The sequence below is a fragment of the Vulpes vulpes genome, chromosome 9, assembly GCF_048418805.1.
Source record: "Vulpes vulpes isolate BD-2025 chromosome 9, VulVul3, whole genome shotgun sequence".
Classification (NCBI taxonomy): Eukaryota; Metazoa; Chordata; class Mammalia; order Carnivora; family Canidae; genus Vulpes; species Vulpes vulpes.
In genome coordinates, this window is record NC_132788.1 from 42,194,911 (window position 1) to 42,221,283 (window position 26,373).

The following is a 26,373-nucleotide window of genomic DNA, read 5'->3' on the forward strand; positions in this document are numbered from 1 at the left end:
CTTGGAGATTTGGGGAGACAATTAAATAGTATGTCTTCTCTTCCGCAGTGTGATGTTTCAGTAACTTTTGTTTGTTTGTTTTTTGTTTCAGTAACTTTTAAATGTGTTAGCTTTGAAACTTCAAACTTAATACAAATGATCCTCCTCTGATGAAAACTAAAAAACTGCATCTGTCAACTTTCTCATTATGTGTACACCACATTTCTTGACTTTCCTTTGCTGTAGTTCAGAGTGATATCCCCATGGGAGGTTTTGGAACTATATATGCATAGGTGCTCATTTTAGGAATTGAGGGTTTTCTTTTTTTAAATTTTTTTAAAACTTATTTTTATTTATTTATGATAGACATAGAGAGAGAGAGAGAGGCAGAGACACAGGCAGAGGAGAGGGAGAAGCAGGCTCCATGCCAGGAGCCCGACGCGGGACTCGATCCCGAGACTCCAGGATTGCGCCCTGGGCCAAAGGCAGGCGCGAAACTGCTGAGCCACCCAGGGATCCCCTCCTTTTTAAAATTAAAAAAGTCATTATTTTATTTAGTCGACTGCTAGTAAGGATACCTTCACAGGCAGTATGCTAAAATCATTTGTTTATTCAGTGGTTACCTATTGGGCCAGGAGTTGGATGCTGAGGCTCTTATGGGATTCCACTCCAGTATTTAGCTCCTTTAAATCCCACAGTAAAATCCATAGATCTGTTAATAAGCTCTAACAATCCCAGCATCACATTTGAAAGAGGCCTGAAAAAATTGTTGATAAAGTTGTTCTTGCTTACTTTGGACCAGGCTTAATAAACCTTAAGAAAGCAAAGAGAGAGAGAGAGAGAGAGAGAGAAGGAGAAAGAAGAAAAAAAAGAAAGAAAGAAGAAAGAAAGAAACAAAGAAAGAAGAAAGAAAGAAACAAAGAAAGAAAGAAAGAAAAGAAAGATTTCCTCCAAACTTTATATGGATACAAAATAAATTATTTTGAGAACCCAATTTTGAAATGTTAAAACATGTTTGATTATAGTGCAGCTTAAAGATGTCCTGAAAAGAGTCGTGGGGCAACTGAAGATACTTTTAAGAAATAGTTTCAGAGATGGGGCTAAGAAATATAAATCTGAAGATGCTTCTTTAGCATTCATTTACTGGGAGAAACCATAGAATCTTGCCTAAAGTATAAAATAAATAAAAATGGGGCAACCCCGGTGGCGCAGCGGTTTGGCGCTGCCTGCAGCCCAGGGCATGATCCTGGAGACCCGGGATGGAGTCCCACGTCAGGTTCCCTGCATGGAACCTGCTTCTCCCTCTGCCTGTGTCTCTGCCTCTCTCTCTCTCTTTCTCTCTCTCTCTCTCTGTCACTCATGAATAAATAAATAAAATCTTTAAAAAAATAAAAAATAAAATAAATAAGAATGTTTTAAATGAACAAGTGGTTTTTTAAAGCTGATTGTGCTTTATATATTTTCAGCTTTTCAAAAAAACCTATTCATTGACAATATTTATTGCTGGTTTACAGTATTTACAATATTTATTCTAAATAAATATTGTAAATATTTATTATGGGGGCTACCAAAGAATTGTCAGAAGGGCACAACGTGCCCAGTTATTTGGTGGGTTGTACTTCCATCTCACAGAGAAATTAAAAGTGAGGTAGGCAACAATAACACAGATAGAGCAATTAACACATTACTACAAGACTGAAGTATAATGAAGCAGAAGTCATGTGGTACTGGCCATACCTGTTCCTGGAATCTAGTGAAAGGAGAAATCCGTGCTGGAATCTTAGGCAAGGTTTCTTGGAAAAAATGGAACATGCACTGCACTTTGAGGAATGGGGTGGAGCACATGAGGAGCAGGAATGTAATTCTGAGCAAGGAGTGCATGAGTAAAGGTACTCTAGCCCAGTTTGATGAAAGATGAGAATAAACACGGGGGGAAATCCAGGCACAAGGGAGTGTGGGGAAATATTTTCCAGGCTGAAAGCCAGACCCAAGTTTTTTTTTAACTTGAGTTAGAAGACATAGAAATCCATCTTGGGATTTTGAACAGAGAGGCAATCTATAGAAAGACTCATTCTATAGGTATTTTGAAAGGAAAGGTGTGGCCCAGGAAGGCCCTTGGGACATCCAGATGGATTTCAAAGTCTATTTGTTCACTCAGCTGGTCCAAAATCAAGCCAGAAGATCTGCACATCTAGAAACTCCTTCCTCTTAACCTTCCAGAGCTGATCATTCTTAGGAGCGCTGAGTTATTGAGAGAAATCAAGTAGATGTAAACTAGAGTGCCAACTTGTTTTTTAACAAGCAGAAATGTAACTTACAAGCAACAAATGATAACAAGCCTCATAAACGTGTATTTCTTTTTAGAATCAAGTCCAGCTTCATAAGAAGCTTTGATGAGAATGGGATCTGAGCCAACAAGTTGTGGTCTTTAGGCATTCAGTGGCCTCAGAGCCTACATGTCCCATGTTCCATCAGAACAGAAATGTACTTGAGAAGGCTACCTGATTGTCACTGGCCTTGGTGACTGCCTCTTCTAAGCTCTTTTTTTGCTCCCTCTACTACTAGTTACCCTGTCTTACTGGCGTAGGTACTATCCTGTCCCTTTAGGAATTACTTTGCAATCTCCACTCTAACCTTATATGTGTTGATTATGATCTCAAGGGCTGGTCTTATTTATCTTTTCTTTAAATTCTTTCTAGGGGTGGGGTTTGGGAGAAGGCACCTCACTGTTCCTTCCAGGCATCTGGCATCTGACAATAATAAATTTGGGAAGGTGTAAGGTAAAATCCAGGAAGCCCAAGATACTTCCATGGTGATACATAAATGGATTAAAAATCATGATGCTGGCTAATTTTCCCTTCTTTTGCTTACTCTGAGATCCAACATTTCCCAACATTACTTTTTTAGATTCACATTCCTTCACTTTGGGCCCCCAAAGACTCTGTCCTTTCTAAGTTGCTCATAGTAATTCAGATGGGGTATGACATTGCCTTATTAATAAGTACAGTGTCTTAGGAAGCTAGATGTCTTGTAATCACTGATGCACAGGAAAAAGGCTAGAATTATGCACTATAAATTTAGCCTTTCTGATTTCTTTTAAAACAAGATATGGTTTTGCTCATTTTTCATACAAGTAGACACTGACATGTATTTAAGAATATTAAATGTGAATGATACTTTCCCTTGACTAGTCTATATTAAATTTTATTGCGGAGTAGAAAAGCAGATACAAAAACACAGTGCCCTGTGTTAATTATATGTGAAAGAAATAATACTTATCGAAGAAGTCAAAGCATGGCATCAGTGCTGCCTTAGAGCCATAATAACTGAAATGAAAAACAAAAGGTCAGTCCACCTCCCAAAGGAAATTTCCACAAAGCTATATTATGAATCTGGCCCATCTTCACAGTATTAATATTGAAAATGAATGCAGCGTTCACAAAACGTGGTATGAAAACAACACCGAAGACTTAAATGTTCTGTTGATGCCACCTTGTACTGGTTCACTTTGAAATATGAAATAAAATATTTCCCTATTAAAACAAAGTTATGCCGTATGAAGTTATGGAGACATGGGTGAAAAGCAGTATTATTTCTTGGAAGAACGAAAAAATCCTTAACCTCTTTGTAATTTCACGTGTATGTATATCACTTTGCATTTCAGAAATTCACAATACAAAGGATCTGGAAGTTTCTTCAAATAGTAGAATTCTCTGGTTTTCTTATTTAATTCCCTGTACAGTTCTTTTGTCTATCCTGTGAAAAGGTGGTCCAGCTTGCATGGTTGAATTTTTTTTATCTGCATTGATTCCAGGGCAGACTAAAAAGATAGGAAAAGTTAGAAATTAGTTGGGAGTCTGTGGGCTTACATGTATATATTTGTGGGTGCATGTGTGTATGTGTGTGTATGTCCCTCTTTTTAAAGAAAAATCTGCTGAGGAAGAAAGAGCTAATCAAAACACTCAGAATGCAGTGAATTTTATGAAGTTGTCATCAATCTCCTTGTCATGTGCTACAAGTCAAGAACTCCTTCCGGGTGAATCACAGACCAGAGGCAGGAACATGGCGGGGAGAAAGAGAAGGACCCATATGATAGGGTTGACACAGGTTCCCAGAAATAGCCTCTGGTGCTGTTTTGTGTCATGGTTCTCCTGGCTTTTGCCCGGGGTGCTCCCACATTCCTCCTGCTTGTTCGCCCTCAGTCTCAGGAATTGTTTGGAGCCAGCCCCACTTGTTTGAATTCTGTCACAGTGTTTTATAATTACGTACTCACTTACTGACTCTCTGGGAGACTGTTAAACTCTTAGAAGGCAGAAATATCCTGCCTGCTATGTCTGTCTGGCACATAGTAGGCACTAAGTATGTGCTGTTTTGTGTGAATTCCCCATTTCTGGATTAGTTGGGGTAAAGGCACCTCAGATTCCCCCCAACATTCAGCATTAATAATAAGCAGAATGTTCTATTGGTTTCTGATTCAAGGAAGAGCTTAGCTGGTGGATACCCAAGTATAGAATCACATAGGTAATGCTAACAAGGAGTGGCATTTTCACTTCCTATTACCACCAAGTTCACATGGGTAACATCAGCCACCTGAACAGATAACCTCTGTTGACCAAGCATGTTAAAATAACAGAGTGTGGCAGGCTGCCTTGGGGCTTTGACTGCCCATCCAATTACTTGAAGCCAATGGAATGATTCGCAGGTGGTATGCTTTGCCAGGTAGCTAGGAAAGATTGCAGGTAGCATTCCCCCAGAGTCTGTGAGCACCTTAGCATGAAGAGTCATATGGGAAAAGTCACTGTAGCAGACTTGCAGTGGTATGTTTAGGGCTAGAGGTAGAGGGGGAGAGTTGGATGTTTTATGGGGGTAGCTCATCTTGGATTCCATCTGTGAATACAGCGTACCAGGCTAAAGAGAACTGAGAACTCAGTGTGCGAAAGAGAGGTACGTGACCAAATAAAAGAGGTGGCTAAGAAGACACAGCTGTTAGTATGGGGCTTAGATGAATGTTCCCCAAGGGTCCATTTCAGTTAAGCCCATCGTAGAGTAAACAGTAATTGTAGAGGAATGGCCTTTTACACTTTGCGATTTCTGGACTGTATCACCAGGATAGTTTGGATGGTTAATACTGAGTTCTATTTTTAGGCCTTTGGAGTGAAAGCAGGAGCTCGTGTGCTTGGCACCAGTCAGAAATTTTCCACTCATTCCCCTTGTAGGGAAGCACTGATCTCACACTGGGCCGTCGGAGGAGGCCTTGCTCATATTTCAGTCATCCCACCATGTCATCACACTGGACTGGCTGAGGTTGGGGAGCAAGGGGGAATAGTGCCATCACATCCTTTCACAGGGAGTCTCTGGGACACCCTTTCTCCTGGGTGTTCAACAGAACCTGGGCCGTGCAGGATCACTGCTGGAATCTGTTGAGCCATAGTGGATGGAAGGGTAACCTTGAGGCAGGTGAAGAGGGTGGGAGGTTTATTGAGATTCACTTCTTGCCCCAAGGAAGAGAGTTCCTGCAGTCCCCTTTATTGACTCACTCCATCACACAGCATTAATACGTCATTCTGGGTTAGCTTGCAGGAAACAAAAAGTAACTTTGTTGATGCAGAAAATTCATAAATTAGAAGAGTTGATATCATTTCAAAAACAAGCACTTAAAAAGGAACTGTCGCCAACCCGCAGAGGCTGACCTTAGTGAGCAGTGCTGGGCTGAGCCAGCATCTTCTGGAGGAATGTATTAGCAGGCCACAAGAAGGGGTTAGGGGATAGCTGATGGGGAAAGCTGAACAGCTACCCTAGCAGAAGTTACAGCCCCAGGTAGGTTACCCTGGAAATATACTGGCATGCAACCAACAAAGCAATACCATGGAGATATGCAGATAGTTCCAGTGGTGGGAGGGGTGTGAAAGCAGCCAAAGAAATTTTTTGTAATTGAAAAAGTAGTCAGGAGCTGACACTGCCTCTCTCAAAGTTAGATGTGAAAACTCTGTGCTCATATCCCATCTGAGGATCTGTGCAATTTGGATCTTGATGCTGTGTTTGCATAAACATGAGTAGGAGAGGACCCTCTCAGTGTGTTAGTGCTTGGTGGTAAAGAGCATGGGCTCTGGCTTGCCATTTCCCAGCCAGTCGTGCAGGGACTGGTTGCCTAGCCATGGAGCCCCAGTCTCATCCTCCACACAGGGAAATAGAACCCAGGACCCACTGGATGGCATTAGGAGAACAAGTGAGGTAAAGAGCTTACCCAGCACTGTGCCTAGCATAGGTAAATTGTTTGGAAAGGTTCACATTAATATGAATGTAGTAATTAGCCAGACCTCACTAGAGTTTAGGTGTTCACCTTGATATTTACATCTTCAGGTTTGTAGCTAATCTTTGGCAGCTAATCCTTCCTTAGTATGTCACTTGATGACTCCAGTTTGAAACTGGTTGGTATTAAAGGCTATGGTTACAAAAGGTTGATGATGAGGGTGGGGTCGGGTTATCTTCCTTTAGCCTTCCCCATCACTACCTCCTAAAATGGAAAGGGGACAGGATCTATAGTCTCCCCTGTCCCTTTCCTATTTCCCCTTTCACCTCTCTTCTCTTCCCATCTGCTCCCTTTCTTCTCTTGGTTCTTTTATTCTGTCCTTGTATTTCTCCTAAAGCAAAGATGGGAGGGGCAGGCCTGGCTGTCAGTATCTGTGTTAGCTTTTTCACCAGAGTGATTCAAGTGTGAAGGTAGACCACAATCTCAACCATTGTCTCCAGCTGAGGCCTGTCCTCCTTACTAGAGCTCCAAGCCACTCCTTCCTGCAAGGTCTTATTCTCCTGTGGCTGCAAAGTGTAGGATGGTCTATTGTAATTTGGGAGGTCGCTGGCCAGGACACTTTAACATCCTCCCAGGGCTTTCCTGGTGGGGTAGTGTGGGGGGTGGCTACTGTTGGGAACTGAGGGAAGCATTGGTTCATGTTAGAAATTAGAGTTGGGAAAAAAAAAAAAGAAATTAGGGTTGGTTTGTTGCATTTTGTTGAATTCTGGTTCACTGCTGAACCTCTTCTAAGTCTTTGTATCTATCAGCACTCTCACTGTGAATACTTTAATAATGCTATCTGGAAACTGATAAATACAGTACAGTTAACCCTTGAAGAATGCAGGGATTAGGGGTATTGACTCCTGCACAGCCAATAATCCATGTATAACTTTTGACTTCCCAAAAACTTAGCTAGTAATAACCCACTGTTGACCAGAAGCCTTACCAGGAACAGTTAATTAACATATATTTTGTTTGTTATATGTATTCTGACTCTATTCTTATAATAAACTAGGGAAAAGAAAATATTATTTAAAAACTCACAAGGAAAGGGCACATAGGTGGTTCAGTTGGTTGAGTGTCCATCTCTTGATTTCTGCTCAGGTCAGGGTCTCAGGATCATGAGATGGAGCCCTGCCTCAGGATCCACACTATGTGGAAAGTTAGCTTGAGGATTCTCTCCCTCTCTCTTTGCCCTTCCTACCCCCTTATACACGTGTCCATGTTCTCTCTCTCTCTTTCAAAAAATATGTTTTTAATTAAAATAAATTAAAAATCACAAGGAAGAGAAAATACATGTACAGTATTGGAAATACTGGAAATTTATTGGAATTTATTGGAAAAAAAATTGAGTGGAAATGGACTCACGCAGTTCAAACCTGTGTTGTTTCAAGTGTCAGCTTTATTTCAGTTCTCTGGCTGTACTTAGGGACTGAGGATTAAAAAAATTTCTTTTCTTTAAAGATTTTATTTTTTTAAGTAATCTCTACACCTAGCATAGGGCTCGAACTCACAACCTCAGGATCAAGAGTTGCATGCTGTACTGACTGAGCCATTTAGGCATCCCCAAAAATTATTCTTGATAGTAGAAACAAGTTAATTTTTTCACTAGTTTATTTCAGGTATAAAGGGTATCATGGCCCCTGAGCAAGGATGACACACAAATCTGTGATGCATTCCATATTTTTTAGAAAAAAGATTATTTCAAGGTAAATACTGAAATTTACCCTCTATGGAATACCAGATTTTCTTAATTTGTAGTAACAAGTTGAATGTCAGCTGGCCACATTATGCCACGTTAGAACAAGCATAGAAAATCCTTTTGATCTGTCTGATTAGAACTCTTTCTCTGTTAACCAGACTTCAAACTATTCTAGAATCAGGGCAGAGCCAAGAAGGGTTGTTGTTGTTTTTTTGTTTTGTTTTGTTTTTGTTTTGTTTTTTGTTGTTTTTTGTTTGTTTGTTTTTTTAATTTGAGAGCGAGAGCATGAGTTGGGGGAGGACCAGAAGGAGAGAGACAAGCAGACTCTCCACTGAGCACAGAGCCCCACACAGGGCTTAATCCGGGACCCCGAGATCATGACCTAAGCCAAAATCAATAGTCGGATGCTTAACCAACTGAGCCACCCAGGCACCTCAGGAATGTATTTTAAAAAGCAAAACAAAACAAAAAACAAAAACAAAAAAACGGAGCATAAGAATACGCCAATTCTAAACACATTTAGATCCTTTATATGGAGAAGCCCTTAGGATCTATAGGATGTTATCTAGTTGCAAATTAAATGAAAGGAAAACAACAGAGTTATAATAACAACTAATATTTATACAGAACTTCTAAGTGCCAGGCACTGTTGTAACTACTTTGCATATATTAATTTCTTCAGCCCTCATTATGACCCTGTGCAGCGGGCATGGCCTAGAGACAGCCTTGCTTAGTGATTAGGAAAATATCTACTCTCAGGTGTGATTCTAGCCTTCAAATTCAAGGAAGGCAAAGATACTATGGGATGGAAGGAGTAAGCTTCATGAATAAAAGGGGGGGCCACTGTCCCTCAAAGGATATATTATTACTACATTATTCTTAAAAGAACCATGAGCTAAGAATTACTGATGCCTGTGACTATAAGAGCTCTCAGTTTATAATGCAAATAGAGTTTTACTTAGGTAGTATGAAATTATGACATTGCATACATAGCAAATACCCTCTGGATGACTTGAGACTGTCCGTCCCATCAACCCAAAGTAGTACATGTGTTACCCAGATCTATACATAGCAGACACAAGCACAAGATTGTACCAGCTGCCTATTTTCATTTGGCACGGGTTCTTTGGAGGTGCTGAAATCAGAGTCAAAAGAGGTTAAATGAAAGGGGAGGTTCTTAAGAAAGAACATTCACAAGACCCTGGTCATATTCACACTAGATATCTGGTCCACATTTTAGCTTCATTCCCTTTTCGGAAATGTTTGCTCTGGGACTGCATTCTGCAGAGGGAAGAGACCTTCTGTGAAAGCCTACATTTTTGGTATCTCTAATGTGAAGAGGATTTATATAGCACACCTTTCCTCGTTATTATTAGTAACAATGAAAGCATAACAAATGTCACTATTTCTGGTGACTCTGTAACCCAGATTACAAATTCAGCATGTCTTCGGTACTCCTGTTTTATGTCAGAGAAGACATATGATTTGAAAACAACTTAGCAATCATTTAATTACAGATGGTATCCTTTGTACTTCATAGCACTTCCAGTGGGACTTCTCTCTTGTTTCTTCTGGTGATGTAGACAGTGGACAAAAAACCTTGGAAACCTTAAGGTTTGGTGTTGGTCTCCTCCAGAGAAAAATGTTTCGTGTTAAGTCTTATGTTCATTATTTGTTAGGCAGCCAACCATGTATGTACTGAAGAAAGGGTAAGTGTAAGGGAAAGTTGGTAAAATAAGCATTTGCCCCTTAGGAGAAATATGGCATGGAGGTTTTCATGATCAAAAATCTCATACTAGCAATAATGATTAACAGTGTATGATAATACATACCAGGTGTGCATGGCAGAGGCGTGCAAAGAAGTTTTGTAGGACGAGGTATACAAGAATACAATCAGAGAAAAGCACAGCCATGGATAACACTATTATTACATTGCAAAATTTGTGATTTGAATGTGATACAAATGAATGAGTCATACATTGTTTTGCAATTTTTTTCTGTTTTTCTATAATGAAAAAATTACCTTCTTAAAGGCTAGACTTATAAATATTTGCTTAATATTATTCATTAAATAAACATGTGAAAGTGCTTATCTAGCATAAAACTAGGGGACTCTTGGTATCCGTTTTGTTTTTTCAGAGTGAAAGTGCCCTTGTGAAAGAAAAAGAGCTGTCAATCGAACTTGCAAACATCAGGGATGAAGTTGGTAAGTAGGGCATTGAAAATGAGGGACATAAAGAATGTCTTTTCCTGATACCTATGAATGTGTAACAAAAGCAATTATGTCTCATGTAATCAGCCAGGACAAAGCTTCCTGGACAAATGAAGTATGTTACCCTGCACAGTGGTGGGTTGCTGTAGTCTTACAGGGAGCCATAATTTTTATATCTCTGGTATTGTAAAGGCAGCTTCCAAACAGTTCACAGTGGAACTAATCTGGCCTCGACTCCACTCTTCACAGGTGGGAGCACACATATCCGGCTATGTGGTGTGCTGTGACCAGCACCCCTCCATCTAGGTACCCCCGGGGCAGACAGAGCTCCAAAAGGAAGCAGTACAGCTTTGCTGGGTAACGTGAGGTGCTCTCTGCAGTATATCTCTGCAGATATCCCAAGGCTTCCTGCTCCTGTATACTTTGCCATGAAACACTCTGTGATACAGAATGAGATCAGAAACATAAGCCTGGATGAATTAAACATGCTAGGGTTCATGTCGAAACTCCTAGGCTTTGGTGGATAAAATGGTATAGCTCAGTCTGAACCATCAGAGACCTTGTAGATGATAGGATGACCCCCCAGACAGGGGGTGTCCTAGAGATGGATGGGCTTTTACCTCTAGGCCAAAGATCAGACCAAGTATTTTCCATGTTCCAACTTCTTGATCCCATTTGCCTCTTGAGGATCTGTTCCTCTGTTTCCCCCAGGAATTGATCAGCAAAGGTGAAATTAGCATGGCCTATCCCCTGCTGGCCTGCTGTCTTCTCTTTACAGAGAACATTTCTCTTCCATCCACTGTGGTCCCATGGCAGCCATCAAGTGTGGGTGTGGCTCCCTTCATGAGTGAAGGGACTTGAACAGACCCAGCCATCCTTGACAGGTAGCCCAGCACCTTTTGCTTCAGGCCAGCCATGAAAATAGGCCTTGAATCTGAAGACCAGACTTCCTGGGGCACATGTGCAGTGGCTTGCATAGTGATTTCCAAATACTGTGTCCCCTCTGCCCCCCGCCACCTCTATTTTTTTCCCCTTCTTTAAAATTGAGGGTTGTTCTTCTCTGTGAGTTTTGTGACTTCTTTTGTCATTGAGGTGGGTCCACAGTGGGCTTCTCTCCCCTTAGGAAGACCAGGCCCTGGTGGGAAAGCAGTAGAGAACAGTTCCTCCTTCCCAGCCTCACCTGTGTGGGATCCCGGGTAGGGAGACCATCCAGCTGCAGGGGCTTCTGCCCCTGGCCGTTCCCTGAGGAGGAGCCACAGTGTGTGAGCACATATGTAGGTTTCCTGAGGGAGGCTTTCCAGGAGCAGCAATGGAAAAGTTTGTGAGAGGAGCTCACAATGGGCATGTTTCTCGAAACCCATGAGTTTTTAGATTGTTCTGAGACTTAAGGGCTCTGAGCATGAGCTTTGCAGGCTAATGATGCAAGTTCAGTTAGAGCGGGTTGGCTAACCTCTCTGTCCCTCAGGTTCCCCTTCATAACAAGGAACGTCGATTACAGAGGATAATGCTGACAAAGCAGCCTGTAAAGGAGAGTCTCATAACTATTTGGTGTGTACACCTTGAATCCGAAAGTAGAGGACAAAGGCTTCCATTGTCACCTGAATTCCTCCCCAGAGAGATGTCTGCAACCCCATGGATAAGCTATGGATCTGGAGTGTGCACCCTGACCCAACTAGATAGGCTGTGCCCTATACAGTGCCACCTCCCTTGATCTGTTCCTGAAGCTTCTGAATGCAGCAGGAACCACATAAGGATTACACTGAGTTTTTGTATTTAGGTCTTATTTGATGTCTTCCCTAGTGCTAAGAATAGAACCAGGAATCATCTGCCAAATGAATAAACTGTGGGGTGAGGTGGGGGGCAGGGGCAGAAGGCCTTGGCAATAGCAGGGCTTGGGCCATTCCACCGAATACTCAGCCCAGTGGATGCTTTAGCAGCAAGTTCCTGAGCCTGCAGAGACTGCAGAGACTGCATCTGTGGAAGAAGATGGACCTTGCACTGTGAGGATCTACTATTAACTGTAAAGTCCACAAATTCTCCTATCTTGGCCAGCAAGGACCACCCCTGGGGGAAAAGAGAATTAAGCTTATAAAGATGACTTTGAAATGATCATCTAGAAAGAGAGATTGGCAATCCTGTCTCTTTACCAGCAGCCCTCCCTTACTTACACCCTGTCTGCAGAATCAGATGCGGGTCACTGGAGCCGGGGGCCCTGGGGGGCCATGAGGGGCAGCAGAGCAGAGGGGCGTCGGCTGGAATTTCTACATGTTGTGAATTCAGACATGGAAGAGGAAGAAGCTGCAAACAATCAGAATGGTTTAGGAGCACTTACTGCAGATCCCAGAAAGGGCTGGCCTGTGCCCCAAATCTAAAAATTCCTGCTCAAGCTTTTCATTCTCAAACCCTGAATTCTATCAGTATATCCTCCTGAGTTCACATCAGTTGTTTACATCCTTGGTGGGAATAAATGCAATCAAAGGCTTTTAAGCATCTAGCCAGAAATTTGAGAACCAGTGAACTACGTTGAAGGAATGGGGATTTTGATTTGGGTCACGGACAAGGGAAGGGGGACAATAGGGAATTTGGGGTAGTCCTGGGAGGGTGGGGTCCCCCAGTGGAGGTCTTTGGGCAGCAGGAGAGCCTCGGGAGAGAAGCTCAGGTGGGAAGGGAAAGGGGACAGAAAGGAAAGATGCAGAAGACAAATTCCACCTGCTCTGAAATTACACCTAGAGTTGGCCTGACTCCCAAGTACAGGAAAGGAATACCCTCCTCCTTTCTTCACCTTGGCCTGTCAGCCTAGAGCTGTCTGACTCTGAGTCTGCTCCCAGCTGGTTAGATGGGCTTTCGGGAACCAACCACAGAAACTAATCCCCTGATGTGTTTGCTGACACATTTCATATTTACAATACATTCCCAATTGTGACATGTCTCATGGAGCTACAACAGAATCTTCTAGAAGCTGGATAAACTGAATAGTACCTCAATCAGAGATTTTGACATGTGTTATCCCACACTGATGGAGAATCCTGATTATAATAGTTTTTAAGTAGAACTTGCTGGCGGTTGATTTACAACTAAACTTTGAGACCATCCCCTAATGAGTAATGTTTTCTGACATCAGGTATGTGGGAGATTTTTCCATGGTAACAACCAAGTCCCCAATACCAGTAGTTCTGAACAAGTGGCCTCAAATCCAGGGGTTCCCACAACCCCCTCCTCAGGTCCAGTCATTCATCAGAATGACTGACAGAACTCAGAAAAACACTTGACTTACGTGTATTAGAAAGGATGCAACTCAAGAACAGCCACATGTAAGACTTGCATAGCATGAGTATTTGGGAGCATGGGACTGGGGGTCCAGGAGCTTCCATGTCCCCTCCAGATGTGTTACCTTGCCAGCTCCTTGAGTGATTACCAACCTGGAAGCTCTCGAGATCCTTTGTTTATAACCCAGGCTCCAGCTTCCCTTTTCCCTGGAGATCAGTGAGTGGAGCTGAAAGTTCTAAGCCTCAAGCCACCTTGTGTTTCCAGGGGCCAGCCCCATCCTGAGGGGCTCCTGTGTAGGAGCCCTAACCTTAATCACCTTATTAGCATAAACTCCGGTGTGATTAGGACTTCTGATGGATAACAAAAGACACTCCTCTCTGGAAATTCAAACGCTTTTAGGAGCTCTGCCAGGAACCAAGGACAAAGACCAATGTATTATTACAGCACACCTAGCCAAGGTACTAAGCAGTTGTGGAGAATGATTCATTCATTTAACAGGGTCCTAGGCGCTTTGTATATAGCAGCACAGAGTTATAATGTTTCGCAGCTGGTGCTGGTCCAGATCTTAATGACTCTGGCCTATTCACCCCATTTTAAAGTAAACTGGGACTTTGTGAAGGAGTGTGGTTAAAACTGGAAAATCTACAAGAAAAACCAAGGACTTTTTTTCCCCTTAATCTCAGTCCATTCATTCATTCAACAAATATTGAACACCTCATATGTATGAAGCACAAGCGAGGCAGTAACCATGGATGGTAGGATCCTGTAATGGGGCATCCCTCTTAGTGGAGATTGACATGCATCCACCATGTAGCCACTCACCAAGCCCTGTGCCCCAGCATGTGGCTGTTGCCACTCAGAGGAAGGAGCACTTTTTTCTGATTTTCACAAAGACATCATGTGGGTAGCTTGACCTAGTGCTATATACTGATCAGTGATAACTAGGACTTACTTGTGTCCTCCAGGAGCTTATCATCAAAGCTCCATGGAGGAGGGGCTGTCTGAGATGGACTCTGTAGGATGACTAACATTTAGATAGATGCGTATAGGAAGGGAAAGAGCACAGTTACTGAGCACCTGTTGTCCCAGTGAATGTGCTCTGGACCAGCAGGTGCCATAACCATTTTCAGTCATTGCCCATTCTGCACATCTATGGAAAGAAAAAGTCTACTTCTTTCCTCTTTCCATGTATCAAAAATTAAAAAAAAAAAAAACTTTCCACAATTTTCATGTAACAGTTTTAAAACATTTAATCATACTGATAAACTAGAATAGCTACTCCTCTCCTTTGAGCACTTAGATTTTCACCATTTTTTGCTATTATTTGCAGTGTTATACAAATTACCTTTTTCCTCATGTCATTTTCTTGGGAATATATTCTCAAGGTGTGGATCAGTCATTCTGATAGAATTTCATGTTTGCTTTAAACTCATCTGTATGTGAAAGATCCTTGATATTTATTCTATAAATCAAGATAAAAGATTATGGTGGATTTTATCTCAGTGTAGCTAGGGTTGCCTTATAAAGAAAAAATTCCATCAATATTTTTCTCTCCCTTCTTCCTTCCTTCCCTCCTCTCTCCTTCTCTCTCTGTCTCTCTCTCTCACACACAGACTCATACACACATACCTGAGAAGAAACACGTAAAACTCAATTGTGTACCAGGGTGCAGTTTGGGATGGAGCATTTTGTGATCTAGGAGTGAAGTCCCTGTGAAGAAGCTAAAATTGCCATCATCTGTGTGTTATGTCATATCTCCTGTGGTTGTGGAGACAAGGATCTCAGGTCATCCTCCTTGAAAGCTTCTCATCCTCAAGTCACCCTTCAGAGACAATGGCTCTTACCCTGTGTTTGGAGTTGACCTTAATTGGGTCTGTCCTTGGAAAAACCAAGCTATGGTGATTGTGGGATGAAGGGCATCTTAGAGCTCCAGGGGATCAGAATCCATCACCATATCCAGAGGAGGAGGAGCAAAGAGGCTAGAAATAGAATATTTGATTTTTTAATCACTTTTTTTTGGAATTCCCAGAAAATGTAGTTCTTAAAATATAAGCATTCAATTTTTAGATAAGTGGTATTCTCCAAATTTGGAAGTCGAATAATGAATAATTAAAGGGTCATGCTTATATTTGTAAATGCTGAAATAGATTTATAAAATGTTCTTCCTAGATGTAGATTATTTTCTTTCAAGATTTTATGCTTCAAGTTGTTGACCACCATCACATGGATATTTATGGTCCTCCCTCTAGCAGAGGTGTCTTATTAGGAAACCTGAACCTTGGAAAAGTATGAATTATTTAAAAATATATATATGAATTAGATGAGCTCTGCGCATAGGCAATGCATAGCTAGATTTAAACTGAGCGTTCTGGTTCACACTCCCAGGTGCACTGCTGCTCTTGCAGCCAGTTCAGAAGTCCTGCAGATTTGAGATGGAACAACACTAACCCCACTGCACACATTCTTCCAGATTCCTGTCTCCACTCAAAGCTGTGACTGTGATTTGGTATGAAATTCCCTCTCATCTTCAAAGTTCTCAATCACCCCAGCTGCCCTCCTTCTGGCTTTATTTACCTGCCACTGCCCCCAGCCCCTAATGCTGATGGACAAAGCTGCCTTCTATCTCTGGCGTGTCTTCCATCACCTTCTCTTAGAGCTTCCTCTCTTGACCTTGTTACAATGTGTGTTCTAGCTTCCCCATCCCGAGCCAGGCACAGGGCTTCTATCTTTCTGCCAGCTTCAGACTTAAGATGGACTTTGCTTTTTTTTCTCTCTCAAACACTTTAAAAATACTTTAACATGAAAAATAGTTTTAAAACAGTAAGCAGTGCTTATAACAAAGCAATAATTCTAAGTTTTTAAGATATTATACACAAAGCTAAATTATTAAATCCACATTTTGATTGAAGTTAACTTACTGAAACAAAGCAATTGAGTTCATGACAACATACTCCTCCCAGATGGTAGCTTAATCAAGGTAGATTTTTATTTCTCTCATGTAAAAGTCAGGAGAGAAGCACCTATGGGCAGGTATGGTTTTGCTCTACAAAGTCCCCAGACGACCCAAGCTTCTTGCAGGTCACTGTTCTACTACCCCAAGACTGTGGCCATTTTCACCATGGCCCGGTGTGGCGGTTGGTGCTACTATCATCGTATCTATATTCCAGGTAGTAGGATGGAGGAAGGACTGAACAAAGAAACAGAATGAGTCAGCTGTCTTTGGGAGAAAGTTTTCAGGATCTATACTTCAGTGTATATCTCATTAGCCAGAACTAAGTTCCAAAGCAAACCTTGCCATAACAAACTGGGAAATGTGGCTTTTTTTTTCTTGGTGACCTTGGTGAATTATTTTATTACTAGGAAGAAGGGGAGAATGTATATTGGGGGCTGTTAGCAGCCTGTGCCATGGGGCCCCAATTGCCTCCATCAGTGAGATGGGGATTGAAAGCAAAGGATCTAGCAGAGTGTTTGGAGGTATAGTGGAGGCTCAGTGTGTTATAATTCCTTTAAATGTCAGATTGGATTCTGTCTTCCTTCCTCTCACAGCTTCAAAAAACCTGAATCAAAAATGCAAAACCAAACAGATATCTCAGAAAAAAATCACTAATCTTGGGATCACAAAAATATAATGCACATTTTCCGATTTATAAAAATATTTTTTTCTAAGCACGCCAATTAAAAGACAGTTTTGTCAGATTAGATTTTTTTTTAAAAGTAAAGCTCCACTATATGCTGCTAAAAAGAAACCCACTTCAAATATAAAGACATAAATAACTTAAAAGTAAAAGGATGGGGAAAAGATATGCTGTGCTAACACCAATCAAGAATTGGAGTGTCTATGTTGATATCACACAAAGTAACCTTCAGACCAATAATATTACCAGGAGATAGTGATAAAGGAGTCAGCTCACCAGGGAAGACATAACAATACTAAGTATCTATGTACCTAACAATAGAGCTTCAAATAACATGCAACAAAAATGGATAGAATTGAAAGGAGAAATAGACAAATATACAATTAAGTTGGGAGACTTCCCTCTTCTCTCAGTATCAATAGAACAAGCAGACAAAAAATCAGTAGGGATACAGAAGACCTGAACAACACTATCAACCAACTTGACCTAATTATCCTTAATAGAACATTATATCCAACAAGAAGAACATGCATTCCTTTCAAATACACATGGAACATTGAACAACACAACATATTTTGGGCCATAAAAGAAACCTCAACAAATATAAAAGAATTGAAACCATACTAGATATTTTGGACTGTAACAGAATTAGACTATAAATCAATAACATTAAAATATCTGGGAAGGACTCCAAACATTTAGAAATTAAACAGCATACTTCTAAATAACCGACAGGTCAAAGAGGAAACCACAAAGTCAATTAGAAAATATATTGAATTGAATGAAAATAAAAATACAATATATCAAAATCTTTGGGTTGCAAAATTCTCTCCGAATTGCAGAGTTCACATCTTATTAAATTTGTTGGACCACTTGGGAGAGACCCAGTATGTACTGTCACTGTCCTGGGCTGTCTGGTAGGGAGGTGAGTAGTGTTACTTGAAAGAAGGTTTGATCTAGTAGATTTGGTAGATCTAGTAGATCTAGTTAGGTCTAGTAGATTTAGAAATTTGAGCATGACAGTATGGCTTCAAGTATACTGCTTTCTTTGCGACATGGACTACACAGCATGGCTGGCTTCTGCAATTACATGCCTCTTCTGTAGAGAAATGATATTAGTTCTGAGCTGGGAAAAATTCAAACCAGTGATGTCAACTACAATGATTAGATTTTATTCCAGTAAATGTAATTTTATAAAATCCTTTTAGTTTCTATCCCAAACAGGTGCTTACAAATGCATAGTAATAACCAAAACTGCAGGCTCCTTTAAATGTACCAAAGACTGGGTTTGGTTGCCATGGAAAATACATTATCAGCTACAATTTTACCAAACTGCTACTTTCTCTGAGACAATTTATTATTCTCTGAGACGATTTATTCCAATTGGCAGCAACATGTTTTTTTGATATTTATAAAAGACTTTTAAGTCAATACACATAGCACATTCTAGTTATTTTATATGGAGATGTCTATTTTGTGATTCCCTAAAATATATACTATTCTATGAGCAAAGATAATTTTCTTTCCTGATATGTGCAATATTTTTAAATCTGCCAGTTTAATCCTTAACTAACCTGAACTGACTGACTAGAATAAATCAGGATACCAAGGACTGCCCCTAAACTACCCTGAGGATAAGGAGCTTCTTGAAACTCAGAACAAGCTGCTGCCACAAAGCTGTGACTTTATAAATCTGATACTTGAGGTGATGTATGGTTTTCAAAGCCCTTTCATATATTATTTCATTTGATCCTAACAGTAACCCTAATAGATAAGGTAGATAATATCACCACTGTTTTAACAGTGAATAAACGTTGCCTAGAAAAAGTAAAAGCAAACCCTAAATCACATAACCGTAAGGAATAACAGAGCTGGGTCCTTATCTTGTTCCACCATGACTATAGCATGCTGCCTTTGTGTTCTAAGATCCAACTGATAGTGGGGGGAGATAATAAAAAACAAGAGAAAGACATGATATGCTGTCAATTTAACCTGAAAATTGCTGGAGAGCATTTTGCAAAATATGTGTTTTAAGTGACAGTCACATACAAGTTATGCAAGTGTAATTGCTTCCCACTTGTGAATTTTTCATACAGGGATCCCCTTCTGATTTTTCTTTGTACCTGGTACTCAGGCTCAGGGCTTAGCAGTGGACCATTCACTGCTTCACCTTATAAACTTGACTGAACCCAGGAGAGGTACCCATTAGTGTGCCAGGAGTAGAAGAGGAATGTGGCATGGTCTCTGATTTGGGGTAACACGCATTGCAGAGACACACATAAGCAGATCCTTAAAATCCAGTAAGTAAGTAAGTTAGGATCAGTAAAATCCTAAGTAAGGCACTAGAAGTCTGCAGCTCAGAGCAAGGGTTGTAACCTTGGCAGGGATCCAGGAAAGGCTTTTAGGGGTTAAAACAGCTGAGCTTTAAGGAGATGAAGGAATGAAGAAGTGATTCTTCCACATACCAGATCAATTACAGAACCAGCATTAATGACATCATTTACTTGGTCTCTCCATTGGAAAATTGGAAAAACAGTAAAGACAGATTTTCCGTGTGACTATCCCTAAGAAGAGGAATGAGTTTGGGTTTATGAAATGAGTTGGTGTTTATGAAACTCTTTATTTGCATAAAAAGCAAGGGCAGGGTTTGGGATATAAGACTCCAGTGATTTACTTTTTATAGACTTTTTTAACATTTGATTTTTTCTTGTCTAATGACATGATGAATCATTCTCATGCATCCAAGTAACTACAAAAATCACCAGGGCCATCCATATTCAGGTATTCAAGAGTACTATCAATCTATTTGTTTAATTTGGCAGTTGATTTGAACAAAGTACCATAAATGACAGTATATTATATGCTTGTGATTCAGGTCACTCTGGAGTTCTTCAACCAGGTTTCGAGGTGTTAATTCTGGTGAAAAAGATGAAAACCAGACCATTTCTGTGTGCAAGTAACCATGTAAGAACTTAGTAGATTTCAGGAATAATGAATCTGATCATGAGCTCAGGGTTCCTTAACACAACTGTCTCCTTAAAAATCAAAAACAAAACAAAAATAAAAAATAAAATAGCTCAACGGCTCATGATGATGACTGTGGTCAGAGTTGGGCTAATCAGAATGATGGTTCCAGGTGGAGAGACCAGGCTGGCAGCTGAGTCTGGGCATTTACCTTGGTGGATCTACTGTTGTCCAGCTTTTTTTGGTTTTCTTTGTTAGTATACCAGGAAGGGCTCTGACGTTCAAGGAAGCACCTTTTAACTAAGTTCACTAGATCTTGATGTGAAATCAAAAATACCAATTTATTAGTTTACAATTGCAAATATATCCCCCTCATAGGCAGAAAACTCTAGAAAACTAAAATTGTAATCAAAAGACTGCTAAGTGGACCAAACTCAAGAATGTCCTGGAGATATTAATGGCATTGCTGATAGCCTTGGGCAGCCATCTCCATGACCTATTCTTTTCTAGGACCTCAGTTCTTAGCCAGGGATTCCATGGGAGGAGATGGAAGCCTATATTGGCATTACTTGAGTGCTTTTACCAAATACCCATGTCCAAACTTCTGCTTCCAGCCACAGTACAGTACTGGACTTAACTTCCCACTGTATATAGCCATAAAACAGACAAAATGTATGAGGTATCTGTTCCCAAGCACTGGTATACCACAGATCTGTGGTCCTTTGGAAAAGGGAAACGCACTAAGGGAGTCCAATGCTAACCCCAGCTAGTGGCCTGGGGCCACTTACCAGACCACAGCACAGAGAGGTGCTCCAGGTTGTGACCACCATCCCGCTAAGCTGAAGAAGCAGATAGCAAGAGTTCAAGCCAATTGAAATAGCTAGAAATTGTGAGACTGAGCCTCGTGAGGAATAAGCGGAGTAGACAAGGGCCCCAGGAATTTGCACAGGGGTTTCCCATATGTTCTTAGATGAAGGGTAGATTGTGTCCTGGGAGGCCTGGCAGAGGGCAGCTACTGCAGGCTTGGGAGCTGAACGGAGGTACCAGAGGCTGTGTTATGGTGGAGGACATTGGAATTCCAGCCCAACCAGGATGGAGAATCTCTTGAGCAATCCATGAAGCCCTGAGAATGGCCAGGCTTTAGGAATAAGGGCCATGACCTAGGTGGAATAAGGGTCTCTCTAGGACTAAAGACATACTGAAATTGACCCACTCTAATAAGAATGAAACCAAGCCTGGTAGAATCAAAGGATTCTAGTGATTTACCTGCCTGCAAGCAGAACTCAACACTCATTAAGGAAACTCCTTATGATATATCACCCATAATGCTGAACATACAATTTTTTTAAATTAGACATACAAAGAAGCAGGACCCATAATCAAGGAAAAAAGTTGTCAATAGAAATGGGTGTTGAAATAACACAGATGTTGAAAATAGCAGATAAGAAACTGTAAGAGCTACTATAAACATATTCAAGCACTTCTAGAAGAAGAAGAACACAATAAGTAAACTGGTAAGGAAGCACAAGAGAGAAAGAAAACTATAAAAAAAGAACCAAATAGAAACATTAAAACCCCAAAGTAGAAATTCTGAAATGAAAAATCTACTGGGTAAGCCTTAGAGCACATTGTAGACTGCAGGATAAAGGGTGAGCAAATTGAAGAGAAGCAACAGACACTATCCAGTCAGAACAGAGAGACTCTTGGTTTCAGCTTGGGTCATGATCTTGGTGTCATAAGATTGAGCCCCATGTTAGGCTGCACTCTCACCACAGAGTGGGTTTCTCTCTACCTCTCCTCCTGCCCCTCCCCACATGAATGCTCACGTTCCCCCCCCCCCCCAAAATAGATAAATCTTTAAAATTTAAGAAAATAAATAAAAGAGCAACCCACAGACCCAAAAAGCTCAATGAACCTCAAACGGGATAAATGCAAATATATAAATCACACCTAAGCACGTTCCAATCACTGAAAATCAGAGATAAAAAGGAATTTTTTATCTAGATAAAACTTTTAATTAGATAAAGACAAACATTCATACAGGGGAACAAAGATGTGAATAACAAGTAACCTCATTAGAAACAAATAGGCTGGAAGGCACTGGAATGACATTCTTAAAGTGCCAGGAAAAGGCGGGGGGGTAAAAACACCATCAACCCAGAATTCTATGTCAAGAGAAAATATCCTTTAAAAATGATATAAATTTGGGTGTAGTGAACTAAATTTAGATTATCAAAAGTATAAATATGTGGATAAATGTAAAGGACTATTCATTTTTGTTCTTAATTTTTTTACTTTTAAATGTGCAGTTTGATGATCTCTTGCCATGAATACATTCATGTAATCTGCCCAAAACAAGATTTATGGCATTTACCTCACTCCAGAAGGTTTCTTCATACCCCTTCCAGTCAGTCCCGTCCACTTCCTCATTCTAAAGCAACCATTTTCTCATTTCTGTCAGCATAGATTAGTTTTGCCTGTTCTGGTAACTCGTATCAATGGGATCAGACATTTTATACTCTTCTGTGTCTGGATGCTTTTGTTCCACGTGAGAGAGTCATCCACATCGCTGAGTAAATCAGTAGTGTGTTCCTTTTTATTGTTTAGTCTGTTCCATTGGCATGAGCATGCCAGAATTAATTTGTCCATTTGTCTGCTCATGGACATTTGTGTTGTTACTTTTTTGCTCTTATAAGTAAGGCTGTCAGGAGTATCCTTGCACAACCTTGTGTTTTCATTCTCTCAGCTGAATTCCTACATTATAAATTACTTGGTCTTAGGGTAGATTTGCATGTAACTTAAGGAAAAAGTGCCAAACAGTTCTTGAAATGTTTGTATCACTTTGCACTATGCTCAGCAATACTTGGGAGGTCCAGTTCCTCCCACGTCCTGTCAACATTTGGTATTGTTAGTGATCTTGTTGCTGTTTTAGCCATTCTAGCGGGTGAGAAGACTATTTCATCATGGTCTTAATTTGCATTTCCCTGATCACTAATGATGTTGAGCATCTTTTATGTGCTAATTGGCCATTTGAATACCTTTTTGTAAAGTGTTGGCTGCCCATTTTTTAGTGAGCTCTTTGTCTTTTTATGAACACCTGCCACCCCCTTCACCTGGGTACGCAGGCCCCTTCAAGGTTGTTGAGGGCCTCCTGGCATACCACTCATTTGTGTTTGTGACCTGTCTTCTAAATTGCAGCACTGAAAGACTGACTCAGGGTGGGCTATAGTCATGAATAGGAAACATAAAAAGCAAATCTATTGCTAAGATATAAAGCATTTTAAAATACTGCTCTTAAGATATTTTTGAATGCCTACTCTGTGTAAAAGTATGTAAGTGTTTCATGCAGAGATCAGTAAGTTATAATCAATTAATCCAAAGAGTTGATAGTCAGTTGGGAAAATGGGCATGGCAGCAGATGATTGTAACACAAAATGAAGGGAGTGACTTTCTCCTTATAGTATCTGTTTGTCACAGATGCTGTCCCAGGTCCTCTGTCCTTTTCACTCTCTGTGAACTCTGGAGTGAGCTCTGGAGTGATCTCATCCACCCCCATCACTTCAGCTGCCACCTAAGCTGTTCCTTCCCGGGTCTGGGTCCCCAGCCCAGGTCTCTCTTGAGGTCACCTCTTGATGAACTGCAGGCAATATCATTCTTCATAGTCAAACACTTTTATCTCCATTCACTCCATACTTCCTACTTCAAAGCAAAACAAAATGAGATCTCTACTTCTCCTTCTATATTCTTGATTTCATTCAAGTACTAACTAGCTAAGGAGGCACCCAAATGAATGGAATAAATCAGACTGAGGGATATTCTTCTCTCATATAACATTCCAAAGACAGAGAGACCCAGTGGTGGCCATGCATCTGGACGGTCTGTTCCACTGTTCCCAAAGCCATGGTCCCTGAATATTTGGAGCTGATGCATGAAGGAGAACATTTTAGTCTGAGGGAAAATGAAGGAGTGAACATAGAAGGCAAACAGCTCCCTTATAAAAATATGATCTAGACATTGCTGTATCACTTCTTCACATCCTTTTGGCCTAAGCAGTCACGTAGCCACACAGAGCTGCCAGGGCAGACATTTCAGTTAAAGAAAAAAAAAAAAATTGGAAAGTACCATGAATAAGAGAAAGAAAAGGAGACGAGGGACACTAAGGCTCAGTCAAAACTTTTTAGCTCAGTTTCTTGACAGCATATTCGTGAGTAAACTAAGACAGAAGGTGGGGAGTCCTCACCATCTCCTCATACTTGATATTCAAGGTCACCAGCTCCTCTTTTTTATTTTTATTTTATTTTATTTTTTTTTCACCAGCTCCTCTTGATTGTATTTAAAGTATATCCTCATTTGAATTCTTGTAGTGATGTAGTCTCTACTTTTGCAAAAACCCCCTCACTAGTCCTCTTGCCTCCCTCTCTGCCCCGAGAGTCCATACTCTGTTTCTTCCCTGATTAAAATCCATCAGTAACCAGGCCCACATTTGCTTGTGAGAAGAACAGTGGTTGCCTCTAGCTAGACAGTCTAGGTGGGAAGAAAAATGACTCTTAACCATATTCCTTTCATATTATTTAAATTTTCTTGTCTCACCCAGATAATCAAAACAGTATGATAAAGAAAGATTATATCTAATATAAAGCTATTATATCATCAATAGAATAAATAGAACTCAGACTTTTTAGCATGCATACCAGGACTGCTGTCCTCCCACACACAACTCCTGCTGCCCCCGTCTCATCCCTGCGAGCTTCTGTTGCTTCTTCCTGAACTGGTCTCTCCTTCTCCTCACCCACCAACTCCCCAGGCTTGCTGGAAAACCATCACCTCCACAGCGCCCTATCAGGGCCTTCCTCCTCATCGGCACTTCTCTGCTGCTAAAGCATAGAGCGCTGCTGTCACATTGCTGTGGTTGATCCTTCATCCGTCTGATTCTCACTTTCTGTCACTAGACCCAGGCCCCTCAAGGGGAGGGTCTGTGTTTAGCAGTCAAGGTTAGATTCTGAATACTTTGTGCAAGAAATTTGGTATTCCACAAGCTTAAGGTCATAGGGGGATAATTATTTGGGGAGACAGACTTCAAAAGAAAAACCCTTAAAAATATTTTATAGTCACTAAATAAAATAGTACACTGGATTAAATAAAAATAATGTTTATGCCATTTACATTATTAAAAATAATGTAAATGCCATTCTGTGCATTTATATTTATTCCTATTTCCATCTCTTTCTAGAGGCACTCCAGGCTCTCCCTCCCTATGATTTGCAGCAGATACTTGCAGATTATGCATGTCTCTTTCATAATCAAACCTGCCATTTATTGAATGCCTGTGAAATGTCTGGGAGTGTAAATACATGATTTCTAATTCTCAAAATAGTCCTGTGAGATAGGTCATGTTATGCCTATTTTACACATGAGAATATCGAGGGGAATATGTTTTACTGTCTGCTTCTCCTCTCAAATGATATTGGTTTTCCAGGTTAGGACTGGACTTGTTGGTCGTCCCCTCACTCCAGGACAGTACAAACACACACACACACCAGCTTCTAGGGTTTGCCACCCAGCTCCCTGTCCCTAACAGGCTGGACATTCAGTGTTTAGGTCTGACTTGACTTTTCTTCCCATCAAAGCTTCGGTGCACAGCCTCTGTTTCTGCTCTGCCATCCACTTCATTTCCCTTTTCCACCCAAACCCTGTTTTTTCTTCTTCAGCTGTTCCCAGCAGGGGTGAAATCACAAAGGGCTTCCCGTATCACACTGATGTGACATCATGCTGGACTTGAGTGGGGAGAGGGAGCAGAAGGGGCCACACGTGCTTCCCCTGGAAAGGCTAAAAGTGTGGGGCTCCTTCTTGACATTTATTCAATGTCCAGTCAGATCAAGGGATAAACTGATTTTTTTTCTTAATAAAAAATGTTCACAAAACATTCATCATACTTAATGTAATTCCACTGCCTTTTCTTCAAGTCAACAATCTGAAAGAAAAATCAGCAAAGGTATTTGCTACTTTTCTGTAAGATTATTCTCGTCAGTGATGTTATAAGTCAGACAGCTTAGGGAAAATTTTAAAGCACTTTACTTTAGCTAATAAATCATTTAAGTAAGCAACCCCACAGTGTACATACATATACCCACTTAAGTGCACGTGTGCGCGCGCACACACACACACACACACATATACACACACCATGTATCCAGACATAAAGAAAATGTGCATCAAAACGCACTCAGCAGAGACCTGTTGGAATGACAAGGACTTTCCCTTTGTTCACTTTGGGGAGAGCAGGACAATTGCATTTGGCCACATTAGTAAGGAGTTGTGTGTA

At 40.8% G+C, this 26,373-nt stretch overlaps 1 protein-coding gene across 18 annotated transcripts in view; it reads left to right on the forward strand.

The window, feature by feature from the left end:
* MTUS2 (microtubule associated scaffold protein 2) overlaps positions 1 to 26,373 on the forward strand; it is a 575,555-nt gene that overhangs the window by 507,948 nt on the left and 41,234 nt on the right. For all 18 annotated transcript variants that reach the window (XM_025996724.2, XM_072719894.1, XM_072719901.1 and 15 more), the window contains one exon: positions 10,113 to 10,179. In XM_025996724.2, the coding sequence (XP_025852509.2) occupies positions 10,113 to 10,179 (67 nt within the window). The remainder of the gene's footprint in view (positions 1 to 10,112; positions 10,180 to 26,373) is intronic.